At 36.8% G+C, this 16567-nt stretch overlaps 1 protein-coding gene across 3 annotated transcripts in view; it reads right to left on the reverse strand.

Moving 5' to 3' along the window:
• LOC114652763 (uncharacterized) overlaps positions 1–16567 on the reverse strand; it is a 363527-nt gene that overhangs the window by 240424 nt on the left and 106536 nt on the right. For all 3 annotated transcript variants that reach the window (XM_051927768.1, XM_051927767.1, XM_051927766.1), the window contains 6 exons: positions 12329–12532; positions 9127–9273; positions 8191–8301; positions 5522–5605; positions 1824–1943; positions 504–613 (listed from right to left, as the gene is read on the reverse strand). In XM_051927768.1, coding sequence (XP_051783728.1) covers positions 504–613; positions 1824–1943; positions 5522–5605; positions 8191–8301; positions 9127–9273; positions 12329–12532 — 776 coding nt within the window. The remainder of the gene's footprint in view (positions 1–503; positions 614–1823; positions 1944–5521; positions 5606–8190; positions 8302–9126; positions 9274–12328; positions 12533–16567) is intronic.

Here is a 16567-nt window from a genome sequence, read left to right on the forward strand (position 1 = left end):
ATTACAGGCATTTTTATGGTTTATGCAACTTTTGAACTCTCATTAATATATTATTACTACAAATGAGTCAACATGATTTCATACATCATTTAATTAAACTTGTAACCAGTCAAGTATTCTTATGTCCTTTTCTCTGTTCTGCTCTTGTAACACTCTATTTATTTAATTGTGAGTTTATAGTAAGCAGCAGTATATCCAAGTGCAGGAAGGGGTGGAGCCTATTCTGGAGGCTCCCTTTCAAATAGCAAAGTTTGGTTCCAACCTAAGTTGCAATGCTGTAGCGAGCTTAATGTGTTTACCTAGAATACTTTGCAACAGATTTTACGAAGCAGATTTAGGATGGTGTATTTTGTTTTCAGAGTAAGATGTGTGCCAATAAGCAGTTGAGACAATCTTGTAAATAATTAGTTCATTCAGGACATTTAAAGATGAGAAATTTGCTCCTTGTGACTTGTGTAAGTCTAATCACACTGACATAAACACTACAAAGACTTCAAACTTACTCTCTCTTTCTGAAAGATTTCATTGCATCTTCTGCTTGATTTGTTACCCTTTCACACATCTTTAAATAATGTTCTGCTCTTTCTTTAAGAAGAATTAAAGCATCTTTTGCCTGAAATTAAATATTAAAAATATTACATATAATTGCATGGTAAACATGTAAGAATGAAAACAGTCATTCAGTAGCTTCACAAATGAATTATCGGGTCTTATATTTAAAGGGATTTACAAGACTAAATTAAAAAGAATGATTTATGTTTGCAAGCATTGCATTGTGGTTCAGTGGTTAGCAGTAGCAGTGCTTCCATTTCATAATTCAAGCTTCCTGGTTTTTCTATGGGTACACCTACTTTCTACCGATAACCAAAAGACTTGGTAATTAGTTTGATAGAGTATTCAAAATTGGACTAGTTCAAGTGTAAGAGTATGAAAAAATGGATCCTGTGATCAACTGACATGTTGTTAGAGGATGATTCCTGCTTTACACCAAATACTGCCAAGATGGACCCTGGCCTCATTGTGACCCTGAATTAGATTAAGCCAATTGATGAATGTTATTCTAGATTTTCTTGGCAATGAAAATTGTATGTTTGCAAACATAGCTTCAGTATCCAGATAATGGCATTAATTAAAACTTGAAGATATAACAGGCACACAACAATATTTGAGTGTACTACTGTATTTATTTTGATATATATTTTAGAATCTCCCACATAAAATTAGTTCAGCAGATTTGGGGATATCACCCAATTTAAACAGTGATAAATGTAGACCTTGAGTAGTTCTAATTCATGCAGAACCAAGGGGAAAACATTAACACTCAAAATAATAAATCAAATTGACAAACAATTATGTTCAATGTTTACATTGTATGGATTAGAATTTCCATTATTCAATTAATTTGAGAATCCTTTATTGCCATTTTTATATTAATATTACAAATAACAACTGCCAACCCTGAAACTTGTGGATCCTGTTCCTGTCTTTGCCTGTATTCCACTATCTTCTCTATTCAATGTGTCTAACACTATTACCTACCAAGCTAACAGACTGGGGGAAAGGGAACATAAATGCCTAATTCTGTAAAAATCCTGTTGTTTTCAGTATTGTTAATTATGGTGTAGATTTCACTGAAAACCACTGTTCACTGCTCTTCACAATCTGAACTAAACTTTAAATCCCACATTAACCAGATTACTAGGACTGCATTTTTCAATTTAAGGAAAATCTCTCATTTAACCATGTTCTATGGTGTACTTAAATAGTTTTTCCAAAAAAAATGTGAATTATAAAATATTACAAGGAACACAATCCAAACTTACTTCTTCTATCTTTGGCTTCAGATTGATAAATCCAAATTGATCAAGTGTTTCCATTACTTTATATACTCCAGTATGCTCAAGATTACTTTCAAATTCTCTTACAATTTCAGTGGTATCATGCTGTAAAGAAGAATGTAAATTGGAATATTGAAACTAACAATCCAGTACTCCAACTAATAACAAGATGACAATTAACCTTAATTTAATGTATACTAGGGAGGTAAATAATTAGTTGATTTACTGATATTCAGACTCCTTTTTGACCTCATGTCCTCTGTCTGCAGGCAAAATTAAAAACCTGGGAAATGCCTGGCTTTTGCATGGCACACCGACACTTTTTTGTTATTGAGGTGTAACTATCAGTAATAAATGGTTATGTACCGAAAGTTCATGGTTTGTCAGTGTGCTCGAAACTGCAAAGGGAACCCTGCAATCTCATCATTCCTATATCTGATTTCTGCGCGATTGGTGGGGATGGGAGACCACTAACCCAATTGCCCACATCCAGCCTTTCCGCTATCATGAAACTTCCTGAGTGAAACTTTCAATGCGCCTTCCTTTGTCCTCTTTTTTTTCTACTCTGTCCTCCGAAGTATCTGTCAATGAGCAACAACAAAGGTAGTATCAGTTAGTTCAAAATTGCATTCTTTCGCTTGTGCTTGCATGCGTGTGTGTGCAAGAGATGGAGGAATGAAATTAACCTCTTAACTGTCTTGTTTCCGCCTACCACGACGTTCTGGTCTTCAGCAGTGTGACACGCTCCGAGCTGCTTGCCCCTTTCTCTTTCCATACATGCCGATCAGCACCTCATCACCTAGGCAACTCGTATGCTATACAGTCATGACCAAATGTTTTGAGAATGACACAAGGTATTGGTTTTCACAAAGATTGCTGCTTCAGTGTTTTTAGATCTTTTTGTCAGATGTTTCTATGGTATACTGAAGTATAATTACAAGCATTTCATAAGTTTCAAAGGCTTTTATTGACAATTACAGTAAGTTTATGCAAAGACTTAGTATTTACAGTGTTGGCCCTTCTTATTCAAGACCTCTGCAATTCACCCTGGCATGCTGTCAATCAAATTCTGGGCCACATCCTGACTGATGGCAGCCCATCCTTGCATAATCAATGCTTGGAGTTTGTCAGAGTTTGTGGGTTTTTGTTTGTCCGCCTGCCTCTTGAGGATCGACCACAAGTTCTCAATGGGATTAAGGTCTGGGGAGTTTCCTGGCCATGGACCCAAAATTTCGATGTTTTGTTCTCCGAGCCATTTAGTTTTGACTTATGGCACAGTGCTCCACCGTGCTGGAAAAGGCATTGTTTGTCACCAAACTGTTGTTGGATGGTTGGGAGAAGTTGCTCTTGGAGGATGTTTTGGTACCATTCTTTATTCATGGCTTTGTTCTTATGCAAAATTGTGAGTGAGCCCACTCCCTTGGCTGAGAAACAACCCCACACATGAATGGTCTCAGGATGGTTTACCTTCGGCATGACACAGGACTGATGGTAGCACTCACCTTTACTTCTCCGGACAAACTTTTTTCTGGATCCCCCAAACAATCAGAAAGGGGATTCATCAGAGAAAATGACTTTACCCCAGTCATCAGCAGTCCAATCCCTGTACCTTTTGCAGGATGTCAGTCTGTCCCTGATGTTTTTTTGGACAAAAGTGGCTTCTTTGCTGGCCTTCTTGAAACCAGGCCATCCTCCAAAAGTCTTTGCCTCACTGTGCGTGCAGATGCACTCACACCTGCCTGCTGCCATTGCTGAGCAAGCTCTCCACTGGCGGTGCCCCAATCCCACAGCTGAATCAACTTTAGGAGATGGTCCTGGTGCTTGCTGGACTTTCTTGGGCTCACTGAAGCCTTCTTCACAACAATTGAACCTCTTTATTCTAACTCAATTAGCATGACAGAGTGATCTCCAGCCTTCTCCTCGTCAACACTCTCACCTGTGTTAACGAGAGGATCACTGAAATGATATCAGCAGGTCCTTTTGTGGCAGGGATGAAATGCAGTGGAAATATGTTTTTTGGGATTAAATTCATTTACATGGCAAAGAGGGACCTTGCAATTCATCTAATCACTCTTCATAACATTCTGGAGTATATGCCAATTGCCATCATAAAAACTGAGGCAGGAAACTTTGTGAAAATTAATATTTGTGTCATTCTCAAAACTTTTGGCCACGATTGTACTATTCCCCAGGCTCTCTGTGAACTGACTCATATTCAGGGACCAATCTGAGGCTCACTGGTGGTGAAACATCTGAATCAATAGGCTGAAGCAGGTGGGAGAAACATCCAATCAAAGTGCTCTTCTAATGCAGTGTCTGTGCCACTCTTCTCTACTGCTCATGGGCTGCTTTACAGTCGTCTTCTCCAGGTATTCCCGGGTATTTACAAACATGTGTTAGGTGGATTGGTGATTCTAAATTGGCCCTAGTGTGTGTTTGGTGTGTGGGTGTGTTTGTGTGTGTCCTGCGGTGGGTTGGCACCCTGCCCAGGATTGGTTCCCTGCCTTGTGCCCTGTGTTGGCTGGGATTGGCTCCAGCAGACCCCCGTGACCCTGCGTTCGGATTCAGCGGGTTGGAAAATGGATGGATGGATGGATGTAAATTTAAAGTGTGGATAAACGACTGCATTTAGACTTCACTGTTACCTCCTGTCCTTGTCCAATGTATGAATATATTGTAAATTACATACCAGATTATTTTTTTCTGTTTTTAATGCAGAAATTACTGCATTTGATTTTTTTTTATTTAATATGTTGTACATTGAAGAAAAAACAATTTGTACTAAAAGGATCTTGACAATTTAATTATAAATATGTACAGTGGAACCTTGGTTCATGACCATAATTCGTTCCAAAACTCTGGTCGTAAACTGATTTGGCCGTGAACCGAAGCAATTTCCCCCATAGGATTGTATGTAAATACAATTAATTCGTTCCAGACCATACAAACTGTATGTAAATATATATATTTTTTAAGTTTTTAAGCACAAATATAGTTAATTAAACCATAGAATGCACAGTGTAATAGTAAACTAAATGTAAAAACATTGAATAACACTGAGAAAACCTTGAACAACAGAGGAAACTAACACTGCAATAGTTTGCGCTACCAACCGCTGGCTAAAACACTTTTTTTTAATGAACTTTAAGCACAGGGAAAAAATTAACATTTGAAAAAATCCGTAATTTAATAAACCACCAAGAAAAGTAACATTGCAACAATGCACGCTACGAACCGATCGCTGTAAGCAGAAGTGAAAACAAAATCAAGCCCAGTGCATTCTTTAACTGCCTTCCTACCTTATGCGTCCAGCCCTCTCTCGCGCTTGCGCTGCCTGTGTGCGTGTGTCTGTCTCTCTCGCACTACCTGTGTGTGTGCACGGCTCTCTCTCTCGCACTGCCTGTGTGTGTGCGCGGCTCTCTCTCTCCCGCTGCCTGTGTGTGTGTCGCGCTCTCTCGCTCTCTCTCTCTTGCTCGCTGCACAGGAAATGCACAGGGAGAGACTGAACATGTACAAACCGAAAGGGAAACTGGCTTGTTCGTATACCGAGTGTGTGGTTGTGAACCGAGGCAAAAGTTTGGCGAACTTTTTCCTCGTAAACCGATTTGTACGTGTACCGAGACATTCATTAACCGAGGTTCCACTGTATATAGAAATGATAACCTTTAATAATTTTTAGTTACCTCTTGCATAAGAAGTGAACAATGAAAAACTGGCAAAATCACTGAGGAGTTTACATTTTTTTTCACATTCTCTGGAAGTTGTTTCTGTAAAATTAAAAATAAATAACTACAGCAACACTTTGGTAAAATGCATTACCATAACCTGGAAAAATATGAGAAATATTAATAGAAATGCATTTCATCACAGATTTACACAGTTGTTTAAGGAATTACTTCATCCAAAAATTAAATTTTTAATCTGTTATTTACCCCATATAATTTGTAGCAATGAGCAAGGAAAAAATTGAATCTCTTGTTTTCATTCAGAGATTATAGAGATTATAAAATCTATGATGAGCAACACTGGAGAACAGCAAACAAAATCAAAAATTCCCATGAAAAAAAAATCTCATATTAATCGTGTCACACAATCCACATGATAAGTCATTCAGTTGTATGCTCACAACATCTCAAACACATTTATCTTTACTAAAATATTGTTAAATATACCACTTTCAGAAAAAACAGTATGAAATAAAGCAGGATACAAATATACTTAGACATGAACAAGAACTGAAACTGAAGATCTGCCTCCCTCCTTCATTCACTGGTAACAAGTCCAGCACAGGAACTGCTTATTCATTGCCTAACATTGTGCTTCATGTTATACCAACAATGCAATGTGTACTGAAAGAAGAGTACAGTACACTTAATGATTAAAAGTTAAAGGTAAAACAAGTGAGAATATTATCAGGAAAAGAATACTGAATACCTTGTACCCATGCATATCTGAGATGCTTCAACAAGCAGATTAATTCATCCATGCAGTTTTATATACTGCAAGCAAATAATCCAGAGATACTTCAATTGTGAACATAAATATAAATGTAACAGTGGGAGTGGGGTGTACAATTCAAATACTCATTCATGTTTAAGTGTGTTCAATTTTATGTCACAAAAGTATTTTTCATAATTGGTTTATTTAATAATATTTTAGTAAAAATATATTTTTTAGGAAGTGGTGAGCACATGCCTGGATGATGTGACACAAATGTTAACATTATTAGAAAGCAAAATGTTCTCTAAAATTGCAGTCATGATAATGTACAGATTAGCATTTTTTTGTATTTCTAGCAAAATAATGTTTATTGATTGCTTCTCTTTTCTGTTTTTTAGTGAATTTTAGGCATTAATGAGTGCATGTCTTATTATTTGAGTGCATACTGTAGAAAAATAATTACCTTTTTTTTTTCTTTTTTCTAAGTAACACTCACTGACAAATTCAGTCAGTCAGAATGGCACAGAGAGTGCGAAGAAAAGGCCTGACTCCAATGTCAGTGATGAGGTTGCTGTTTGGTACACTGTACACTTCAAAGTGTTTTGCTCCAGATTAATTGAGCTTTACTGAAACTATTAATGGAAGGATACTAAAGGCAGATCTTTGTAAATGTTTATGCCCCTAACACATGAAGGGAAAGGCTCAGTTTTTTTCTGTTAAATTATGCACTTCTGCAGTGTAAAGATAAGGAGCTGATGTTTGTTTTTGAGATTTTAACTGTACAGAGAACACCTGGTTAAATTGGAATGAGCTGGATCCATACTTTGAATCAGTTAAAGAGCTTTTGTCTACTGTTACAAAAAATAATTTCACTAACATTTGGAGGGCTTTGTATCCTGGTGCCAGGCAGTACATGTGAGTGATGGGCTCTGCAGGGCTACCCTCTAATGTAAGGCTCGACAGGTTTTATGTTCTAAAAAATCAAAGAAATCTTAAAGCTAACTACTATATTCATCCAATTGGCTTTTTTGATCACAGGCTTGCCTCTCTTCAAGTTTCTTTGTCTATTACCACTTTAACACCAGACCACTGAAGTACTCCCAGCTCATTAAATGCTTTGATTACTTCTGGAGCCAATGAAGACAAGTGAAACTGAGCCTTTTTTCACTATAACAATAGTGGGACATTTCTAAAACAGAAGTAGAAGTACAGTGAAAACAATATACTAAACAGACCACAAAGAGAGTTGAAAAGAGACATTCAACTATTTTCTACACAACTGACTACAGTGTTTGACTGGGTTGCATTTATGAGACATTGAAAATAAAAAGGCAATTTCTGATGGGCCTAATTGACAGGAGAGTCCATGGTGCACTCTGCTCTAGAACACAAACACTTTCTCAGATGGATGTGCTCACTCAGTTCTTTTATGGATTAGAAAGAAAAATAGGAAAGATATTTTTTTTAATGTGCAAAGAATGATAAAGGACAAGACGTTCTGCTTAAATCACCAATGATTCTTTGGAGGCAATGTGTTTACTTAAAGAATAGCCACAGGTACCTACTTAGAAGAAGGACCTTCTAAAAGGCTGCCTCACTGAGGATGAATTGACTGCAGCACTAAATGGTTTCAACATGAAAAATCACCCAGGACTAGTGATATACCTGTGGAGTTTTTCAAAACCTCGACACTCAGCTGCTTCAAGAAGTAAGAGATAAAGTATCTGGATAAATAATCTATTGAATAAATAGTTAATGGTACCTAAACAAACTATGTTACACGTGCATATTTGAAAAAGATCTTATAGCCTTACTTCACAAAGTATAGGTATGCTAGCAAAGAATGTAACATCATCTCTTTGTGTAGGTGAAATTTAATGTATAATACATGACAACTTTGCAAAGATCAGACCTCAAGAAGCCTTTCAAGACATTGAATTTCTCCTTCCTTTTTTATTGGCTCTTCTTTAACAAATTCCATGTCCATAATTTTGTCTTCCTTTGTATATTGTGAATTTTTCTTCTACAAAATCAATAAAACATCACTTAGTTTATATGGCATTTATAATTTTATATTTATAAATGTATATTTTATAACTATAAATGAAATTATATGTTCCACTAACAAGAACTGGAAAATTCTCCCTTTAATAGTAATAATAATGAAAAAAAAAGTTGTTGCCAAAATTTGCAGTAACTGTAGCAATAAAGGAACCAATCTTGTGACAATACATAAAATAAATACATAAAATTAGAAACTCCTGTCAAATTCACTGGAAATCCTGACAAATCATACAGTACATCTTACATGAATTTGATTCTGATTTTACATTTTACTTGTTGCACAAGATTGATATTTGTACATTATTTCTCTTTAAATATATCAAAAATATATAATATATGTATTAAATATATACAGTATACAGTACTGTTCAATAAGGTGAATACATCTCAACTGATACACTATAAAATTAGTTTATTATAAAAAGATTATTCTATACAATTATAAAGTATTTCAAATGTCCTTAATTAAAACCAAACAAATATTTACAAATGCACCTCATAGTTATATCCTTAACTCATAGAAATATCTCAAAGCAACTTACTTCTAAGGTGTGCATTAGATAAATTAAATTGTCCTGATCTTCTCCTTTCCCTATGTCTCATATCGAATTTTCCAGTGATACATCTATTTTATTTGTACAATTAGGAGTTAACCTTTTTAATTTAGCTTTCTAACTAAGTTCAAGATATACTGACAAAAGAAAAAAAATAATTCAGCCTATTTAAATATCCTAATTTTAAAGTAACTCAAAATAAAGTTTTAATATAAATGGAAAATGAAAACCTGCTCCGGATAAGTAATGAACATCAACATGTATTCTTCTGGAGATTTTACAAAGTTGTGAAGGAATTTACTGTCTCGAAGAATTGTCTTTACATCAGCTTCTCCAATATTGAAGGAAGAGTCTGACAAAAGTAAGGTACCATTCACCTATTTCAAAAATACAAAAGTAAAAGTCATTTTATCTTCAGATGTGTTACGTAATTATCAAATTGATAATTAAACACTAAAAGCATCTTTTCAGCTTCTAAATGCCTAAAAATACCAGCTTTTTTGTTTGAAAGTTTTATATACTATAGATATACAGTGCCTAAAAAAAGTATTCACCTCCTTGGAAGTTTTCGATTTTATGGATTCTGCTCCTTAGAGAGTCACAGTCATGGCGAGTGATGGAACGGTCCTTACGGATGACTCTGAAGTTGTGGCCCACTGAGCTGGCTACTTTGAGCAGATGTTTAAAGATGATCCTCTGGCTAGTACATTGGACATCTCTGGGTCCACGGTTCTTGAGACTGATCCTCCAATTAGCTATGAACCACCCAATCTCACTGAAATTGCACAGGTGGTGAACCAGCTGAGGGTAGGGATGGTTGCAGGGATCTAGTGTATCTAGGGTAAATTTCATCAGGCTGGTGGTAAGGCTGCCCTCCTTGCATTGCAAGCGACTGGAAAATGGGACTTGTCATCCCTATCTGGAAAGGGAAAGGTGATTGCCTTTCTAAGGTCATCCTTAATAAGATCTGTTATCACTTGCTCACCTACCAGCGACAGAGCTGTCTGGTTTTACACCTAAGAAGTCTACCATCAACCATATCCTGGCACTGAGGTTACTTATGGAGTGCAAATGCAAAAATCGGCAGAGTTTCTTTTCACTCTCGAAAAGCGTTTGACTCAGTTGATTAAGCTACCCTGTGGGGCATCCTGAGTCTTCATGGGGACCCCCAAAGTTGCTAGATGTCATGGCCGGCCTGTACACTGGTACTGTGAGTGCTGTGCAGAGTGGAGGCAGAACCTCTGCATTTTTCCAAGTTGATTCTGGTGTTCATCAAGGGTGTGTTCTTGCTCCTACACTGTTTTTAATACTTAAAAGTTGGAAGAGGGTCATGGGGTTAAGCAGCTGTGGTGCATGTGTTGGTGAAGAAAGATTTTCTGATCTTTGCATATTCAATGGAAGCTCTCTAGAGACTGAGTGAGGAGTTTGAGTGTCTGAGCTTGCAAGTACCCTGGATAACATTGTAGTGAGCAGAAATAATAAGGAAACTTATTTCTGTGTAGGTTGGCTAAGAGTGTCATTGGCCTTTCCCATTTTATCTCATGTATCATAAATGTTGCATTCCTTTATTTTTATTTTGCCTTAATAACTCATTTTTTTGTTTATATGGGCCTACTTGGCGTGTTCAGAGTTACAGTTATAACCATTGCAAAATTAAAAAAGGAGTTTAATTAACAGTGATTAACATTCGCTGACCACTTTATTAGGTACACCTTGCTAGTACCACGTTGGATCCCCATTTACCTTCAGAACTGCTGTAATTCTTCAGCAATCGTGGTATAGATTCTTCAAGGTGCTGGAAACATTCTTCAGTGATTTTGGTCCATATTGATATAGTAACATCACATAATTACTGCAGATTTGTCAGCTACACATCCAGGATGTAAATCTTCCATTCCACCACATCCCAAAGGTGCTCTATTGGATTGACATCTGGTGACTGTGGAGGCCATTTGAGTATGGTGAACTCATTGTAATGTTCAAGAAACCAGTTTGACATGATTTGAGCTTTGTGACATGGTGTATTATCTTGCTGGAAGTAGTCATCATAAGTTGGTTGTCATAAAGGGTTGGACATGATCAGCAACAAGATTCAGGTAGACTGTGGGATTTAAGTGATGCTATAAAGGGACCCAATGTGTGTCAAGAAAATATCCCTTATACCATTACACAATCACCACCAGCCTGAACTGCTGAAACAAAGCAGAATGGATCTATGCTTTCATTTTGTTGATGCCTAATTCTGACCGAACCTTCTGAATGTCCCAGCAGAAATTGAGACTCATCAGACCAGGCAACGTTTTTCCAATCTTCTGTTGTCCAATATTGGAGTGCCTGTGTGAATTGTAGCCTCAGTTGCCTGTTCTTAGCTGACAGGAGTGGCGACCGGTGTAGTCTCTTCCTGCTGTAACCCATCTGCTCCAAGGTTTGACAGGTTGTCCATTCAGAGATGCTCTTCTGCATATATTGGTTGTAATGAGTGGTTATTTGAGTTGATATTACCTTTCTATCAGCTTGAACCTGTCTGACATCAACAAGTCATTTTAACCTAAAGAACGGCTACTCAGTGGATAGTTTTCCCTTTACAGACCATTTTCTGTAAACCCTAGAGAAGGCTATGCATGAAAAAATAAGATCAGTAGTTTCTGAAATACTGACAGACCAGTCTGTCTGGCACCAACAACCATACCACTTTCAAAGTCACTTAAATCACCTTTCTTCCCCATTCTGATGTTCGTCTTGACAGTGTCTACATGCCTAAATGCACTGAGTTGCTGCCGTGTGATTGGTTGATTAGATATTTGTGTTAACAAGCAGTTGAACAGGTGTACCTAATAAAGTGATCAGTGAGGGTAATTCATGCACAACAACTCAACCTTTTCTGTTACTGGTTTGTGGATGTTTCTATTTTTTTATAATTTTTATTATTCTTCTGTGTTATTTATTTATATTTTGTCATTTTTCCACTTGAATTGCATTTTTTCTTTAATGTGTTTAAAAGCATTTGGAGCTACATGTTTTATATGTAAATATAAAATAAATAAATATTTTTTATTTTAAAATAAATAAAATTTTATAAATAAATGCCCTTAGTGTTCTTCTTTTTGGCTACATCTCTCATGTGCCCCTAAGTGTCATGGGGTAAAATACAGTAGAAGTATCTAATAAAAGCATTAGTAGCACTGCTGCCAATATTAAAAATAGTAGGATTGCACATGTAAAGAGCAGAGTAAAACGCTTAATTGTGTGTCCCGATCAACATGTGAAATGTCTCATCTCTACATCACCGCTATAAACAAGAATACAGTCAAATACAAAGCTTAATTTAATTTAACACAACACATAAATAACATAAATTAAAGGATAGGCGTATTTAATCTTGTATAATTCTTTTATTATTCTATCTCAGGAAATCATAACTTTTCAATTTACCTCATCTAGTATGTTTCCAATGTCATGAAGTGCAAGAGGGTCAGACTCATCTGTTCCAGGCATTTCAATTAGTTCTTTTTGACCACAGAGAAGTTTGCATGGAGCAAAGACTACTATTTCCTTCACTGCTGCAATTTTCATTTCATGAAGTTTCTCCTGGTCAGTGGATACATTTGTCAAAGTAATCATCTCTTGCAGTTTCTCCTTTATTAAACATTAAAAAATACAATATGTTAAGCATTCATTTCTTATCTGTGTTAATAATAAAATCTTAAAAGTCAACAAAATGACTGCAATGTTTGTTTTGTACTCATCATCATCACTACTAATTTGCTATTTTCCAGGTTTACTCAGGTTAGCAGGTTGCCTCCAACACTTTCCCCTCTATTCGCCATACTCTTGAGCACCTTTTGGGATGAAATGCATTCTTTCCATATTATCCGACATCACGTCAAATTAAGTCTCTTTTTTGACTGGTGATTTAGAAAATTTGACATGAATTGAATATGTTCTTGATTTGTTTTTCTTCATTAAAATTATAATTCCACTTTCCAGCCCCAATATTGCCTGATATATGGGAATTCTGGAATCTTTCCATACTCCTAAATATACCAAAGAAATTGTCAAAGCATTAAAAACTGGATATCATACAGTCATGGCCAAAAGTTTCGAGAATGACACAAATATTAATATTCACAAAGTTTGCTGCCTCAGTTTTTATGAAGGCAATTTGCATATACTCCAGAATGTTATGAAAAGTGATCAGATGAATTGCAATTAATTGCAAAGTCCCTCTTTGCCATGAAAATTAACTTAATCCCAAAAAAAACATTTTCACTGCATTTCAGCTCTGCCACAAAAGGACCTGCAGATATCATTTCAGTGATCCTCTCGTTAACACAGTTGAGAGTGTTGACAAGGACAAAGCTGAAGATCACTCTGTCATGCTGATTGAGTTAGAATTGAAAGGTTCAGTTGTTGTGAAGAAGGCTTCAGGGCACCCAAGAAATTCCAGCAAGCACCAGGACCGTCTCCTAAAGTTGATTCAGCTATGGGATCGGAGCACCACCAGTGGAGGGCACGCAGGTAGATGTGAGTGCATTTGCATGCCCAGTGAGGCGAAAACTTTTGGAGGATGGCCAGTTGTCAAGAAGGGCAGAAAAAAAGTCACTTCTCTGCAAGAAAACATCAGGGACAGACTGATATTCTGCAAAAAGTACAAGGTTTGGATTGCTGAGGATTGGGGTAAAGTCTTTTTCTCTGATGAATCCCCTTTCCAATTGTTTGGGACATCCTGAAAAAAGATTGTCCGGAGAAGAAAAGGTGAGCACTACCATCAGTCCTGTGTCATGCCAAAAGTAAAGCATCCTGAGACCCATTCATGTGTGGGGTTGTTTCTAAGCCAAGGGAGTGGGCACACTCACAATTTTGCCTAAGAACACAGCCATGAATAAAGAAAGATACCAAAACATCCTTCAAGTAACTTCTCCCAACCATCCAAGAACAGTTTGGTGACAAACTACACCTTTCCAGCATGGAGCACTATGCCATAAGGCAAAAGTGAAGGATCATAAGCCTCGGGGAACAAAACATCAAAATTTTAGGTGCATGGTCAGGAAACTCCCCAGACCTTAATCCCATTGAAAACTTGTGGTCAATCCTCAAAAGGGGGATGGACAAACAAAAACCCACAAATTCTGACAAACTCCAAGCATTGATTATGCATGAATGGCTGCCATTAGTCAGGATTTGGCCCAAAAGTTGTTAACAGCATGCCAGGGCAATTTACCAAGGTCCAACACTGCAAATATGGACTCTTTGGATAAACTTAATGTAACTGTCAATAAAAGCCTTTGAAACTTATGAAATGCTTGTAATTATACTTCACTATACCATAGAAACATCTGACAGAAAGATCTAAAAACAATGAAGCAGCAAACTTTTTGAAGACTAATATTAGCCATTTTCAAAACTTTTGGCCATGACTGTACAAAGAATAAACACATGGAGAGATAAACAAAATGTACCAAACTGATGAACAGAAAGCAAATATCACTGCCTTTCTGCACATTTTAGCAGTCAAATACTGCTGTCAAGAAATTAATTTTGTATCATTTTTGCACAAATTTAATATTTAAATAAGTTGTTTATTTTATCAGTTTTCCAGCGACACAATGCTGAGTTGTCTTTTGCACATTTGACAGCATTTTCTGACTGTCTTTACATGTCCATGGCCATATTGTTTACTGATGGTATTCCCATTATTAGTTAGGCTATGAAAGGTCAAGTGACATATTGCATCATCAGGCCCACCTATAAAAAACGGTAGTACAACACAGTCTGTATCCTAGCTCTGGGGTGATTTACAAACATTTCTTGCATTTCAAAAAAATATTTTTGGTTAGGACAAACTCTTCTCTAGTATGTCTCTTTTTCCCTGGCTACTCATGAGCAATAGCATGTTTTGAGTGTGCAAGCTTAACTGCACATGTGAGCCAAAAGTGGCCTTAGCCACTGAATTATAAGTGAATTATTAGCCAGCTTAATCTCTATTAGTAGTAAAAAAAGGAAGTAGATTTTAAAGGAAAGAAACAAGTAAAGTAATCCTAGTTAACTCAAGTACAAGTCTAAGAGGAAGGTAATGGTAAGAGCATGTTTAAGAAAGGCAGTTATATTATTGATAGTTGTGCTGGATTAGAAAGAAAGGAAGAGGTCAAGAGGCAAAGTCTAGTAATAGAAAAAAACACATTCAGCAGGCAGTTTAAAGTGTGTCAGTAGCAAAGGGAAGAAAGCATCTAATAGTGAGAGCATCTTAAGCAGTAAATACGGGGGCTTAGAGACAGCCAGTCATTGCTGAAAAGGAGCTGTAGTTTGTTAAACTTTTAATTCATTTATACTTAATTTTAAAAGGGCTTAACTGTCACCCAAATAAGTTTTATTTATAAGGTCAGTACAATGGAAGTCCTGTATGATGTTGGACTTTTTGGAAGCTGAATTTGGCAATGTCAGCTTCCAGGATTCTTACATCTGGGGGAGACGCCAGCTGATCCAGTACCTCAAGCTTAAAGTTGCTGAACTCGAGGAGGTGGTGGCTAGTCTGCATTGTAGTAAAGAATAGGTTGGTCTTGCCCAGATGTCCTTTAGGTGTGCACTCCCAAAATGGTTCAAGAAAGGACTCCAGATCAGAGAGGTAGAACAGCTGGACTTAAGCCCAAGGGTAGAAGTGCACAGTGTCCTGGGGCATCAACCCCAGAATTTGAGGTTCCCTACCAATTTCAGATTGTGACAGGAGCTGGATGATAACTTTCACAACTCTGAGGTTGTAGACAGGTATGGGGAACCCCAAAGGACCCATCAACAACAGTCTCTAGCAAAAGGGAAGGAAGTGATGGTAATGGATTTAATCATTATGAGGACTGTTACTTTGGAGAATAAAGGTGAATAAGTAAGAAACACTTTTTGGGCTGTTTTAAAGTTCTAATGTTTTTAACTTTTTACAATTATTTGACTTGCTTTTTTATTATTGCTTTGGCTGTGTTTCTGGTCCTTTTAGTCTTCCTGGTTCTGATCGCTGCTTGTTCTTTCAAATATGTTTGAACCTGCTTCTTTTAATTTTCTTACTTCTTGTCCGCCCTTTGGACACCTAATTGCACTAAGGAGATTCATTACAATTGTTGTCTTCCCTCTGAGGTTGCATATCCATCTAACAAATGCAATACTCATGCAGGAAATGATACTCACTTTTTCCAGCATTCTCTCTTTTCCACTTTCACCTCATACCTCATCTTGCATGTCAGAATTTGTTCCAATTCACTTCTCCACTTAAAAGTCAATTGGCTATGGTTAAAAAGTAGATTTACACTGTACTTCGGAGTCAGAAATACACTCAGAAAGTACCGTGAGGCTCTCCCCAGAATTCCCTTATTATCCAATTAATGACTTGGGCACCATTGGTATCCCTGACTTCTCCTGTTCCCCTTTAACAGGGCACAGGACAATTTGGCATGCCGATTAGCGAAAATTATCAGCCAGATTTTATTTTGGGAAAGTGATAAAAAAAAATTTCAGGGACATGCAAAGGACTAGTCAATAATATCAGACAAATATATATTGCCAAAAAAGATAAAAGATTAATTCTCAAAAGAAAACTAAGGCAAAAATTCATTGCCAAAGGTTCAAAACTTGACTAAAAATCCTTTCCCATTACTACAATCTGATTTTAAAAGTAATGTAAGTTTA

The sequence above is a fragment of the Erpetoichthys calabaricus genome, chromosome 5 (genome assembly GCF_900747795.2).
Source record: "Erpetoichthys calabaricus chromosome 5, fErpCal1.3, whole genome shotgun sequence".
In the NCBI taxonomy this organism is placed as follows: Eukaryota; Metazoa; Chordata; class Cladistia; order Polypteriformes; family Polypteridae; genus Erpetoichthys; species Erpetoichthys calabaricus.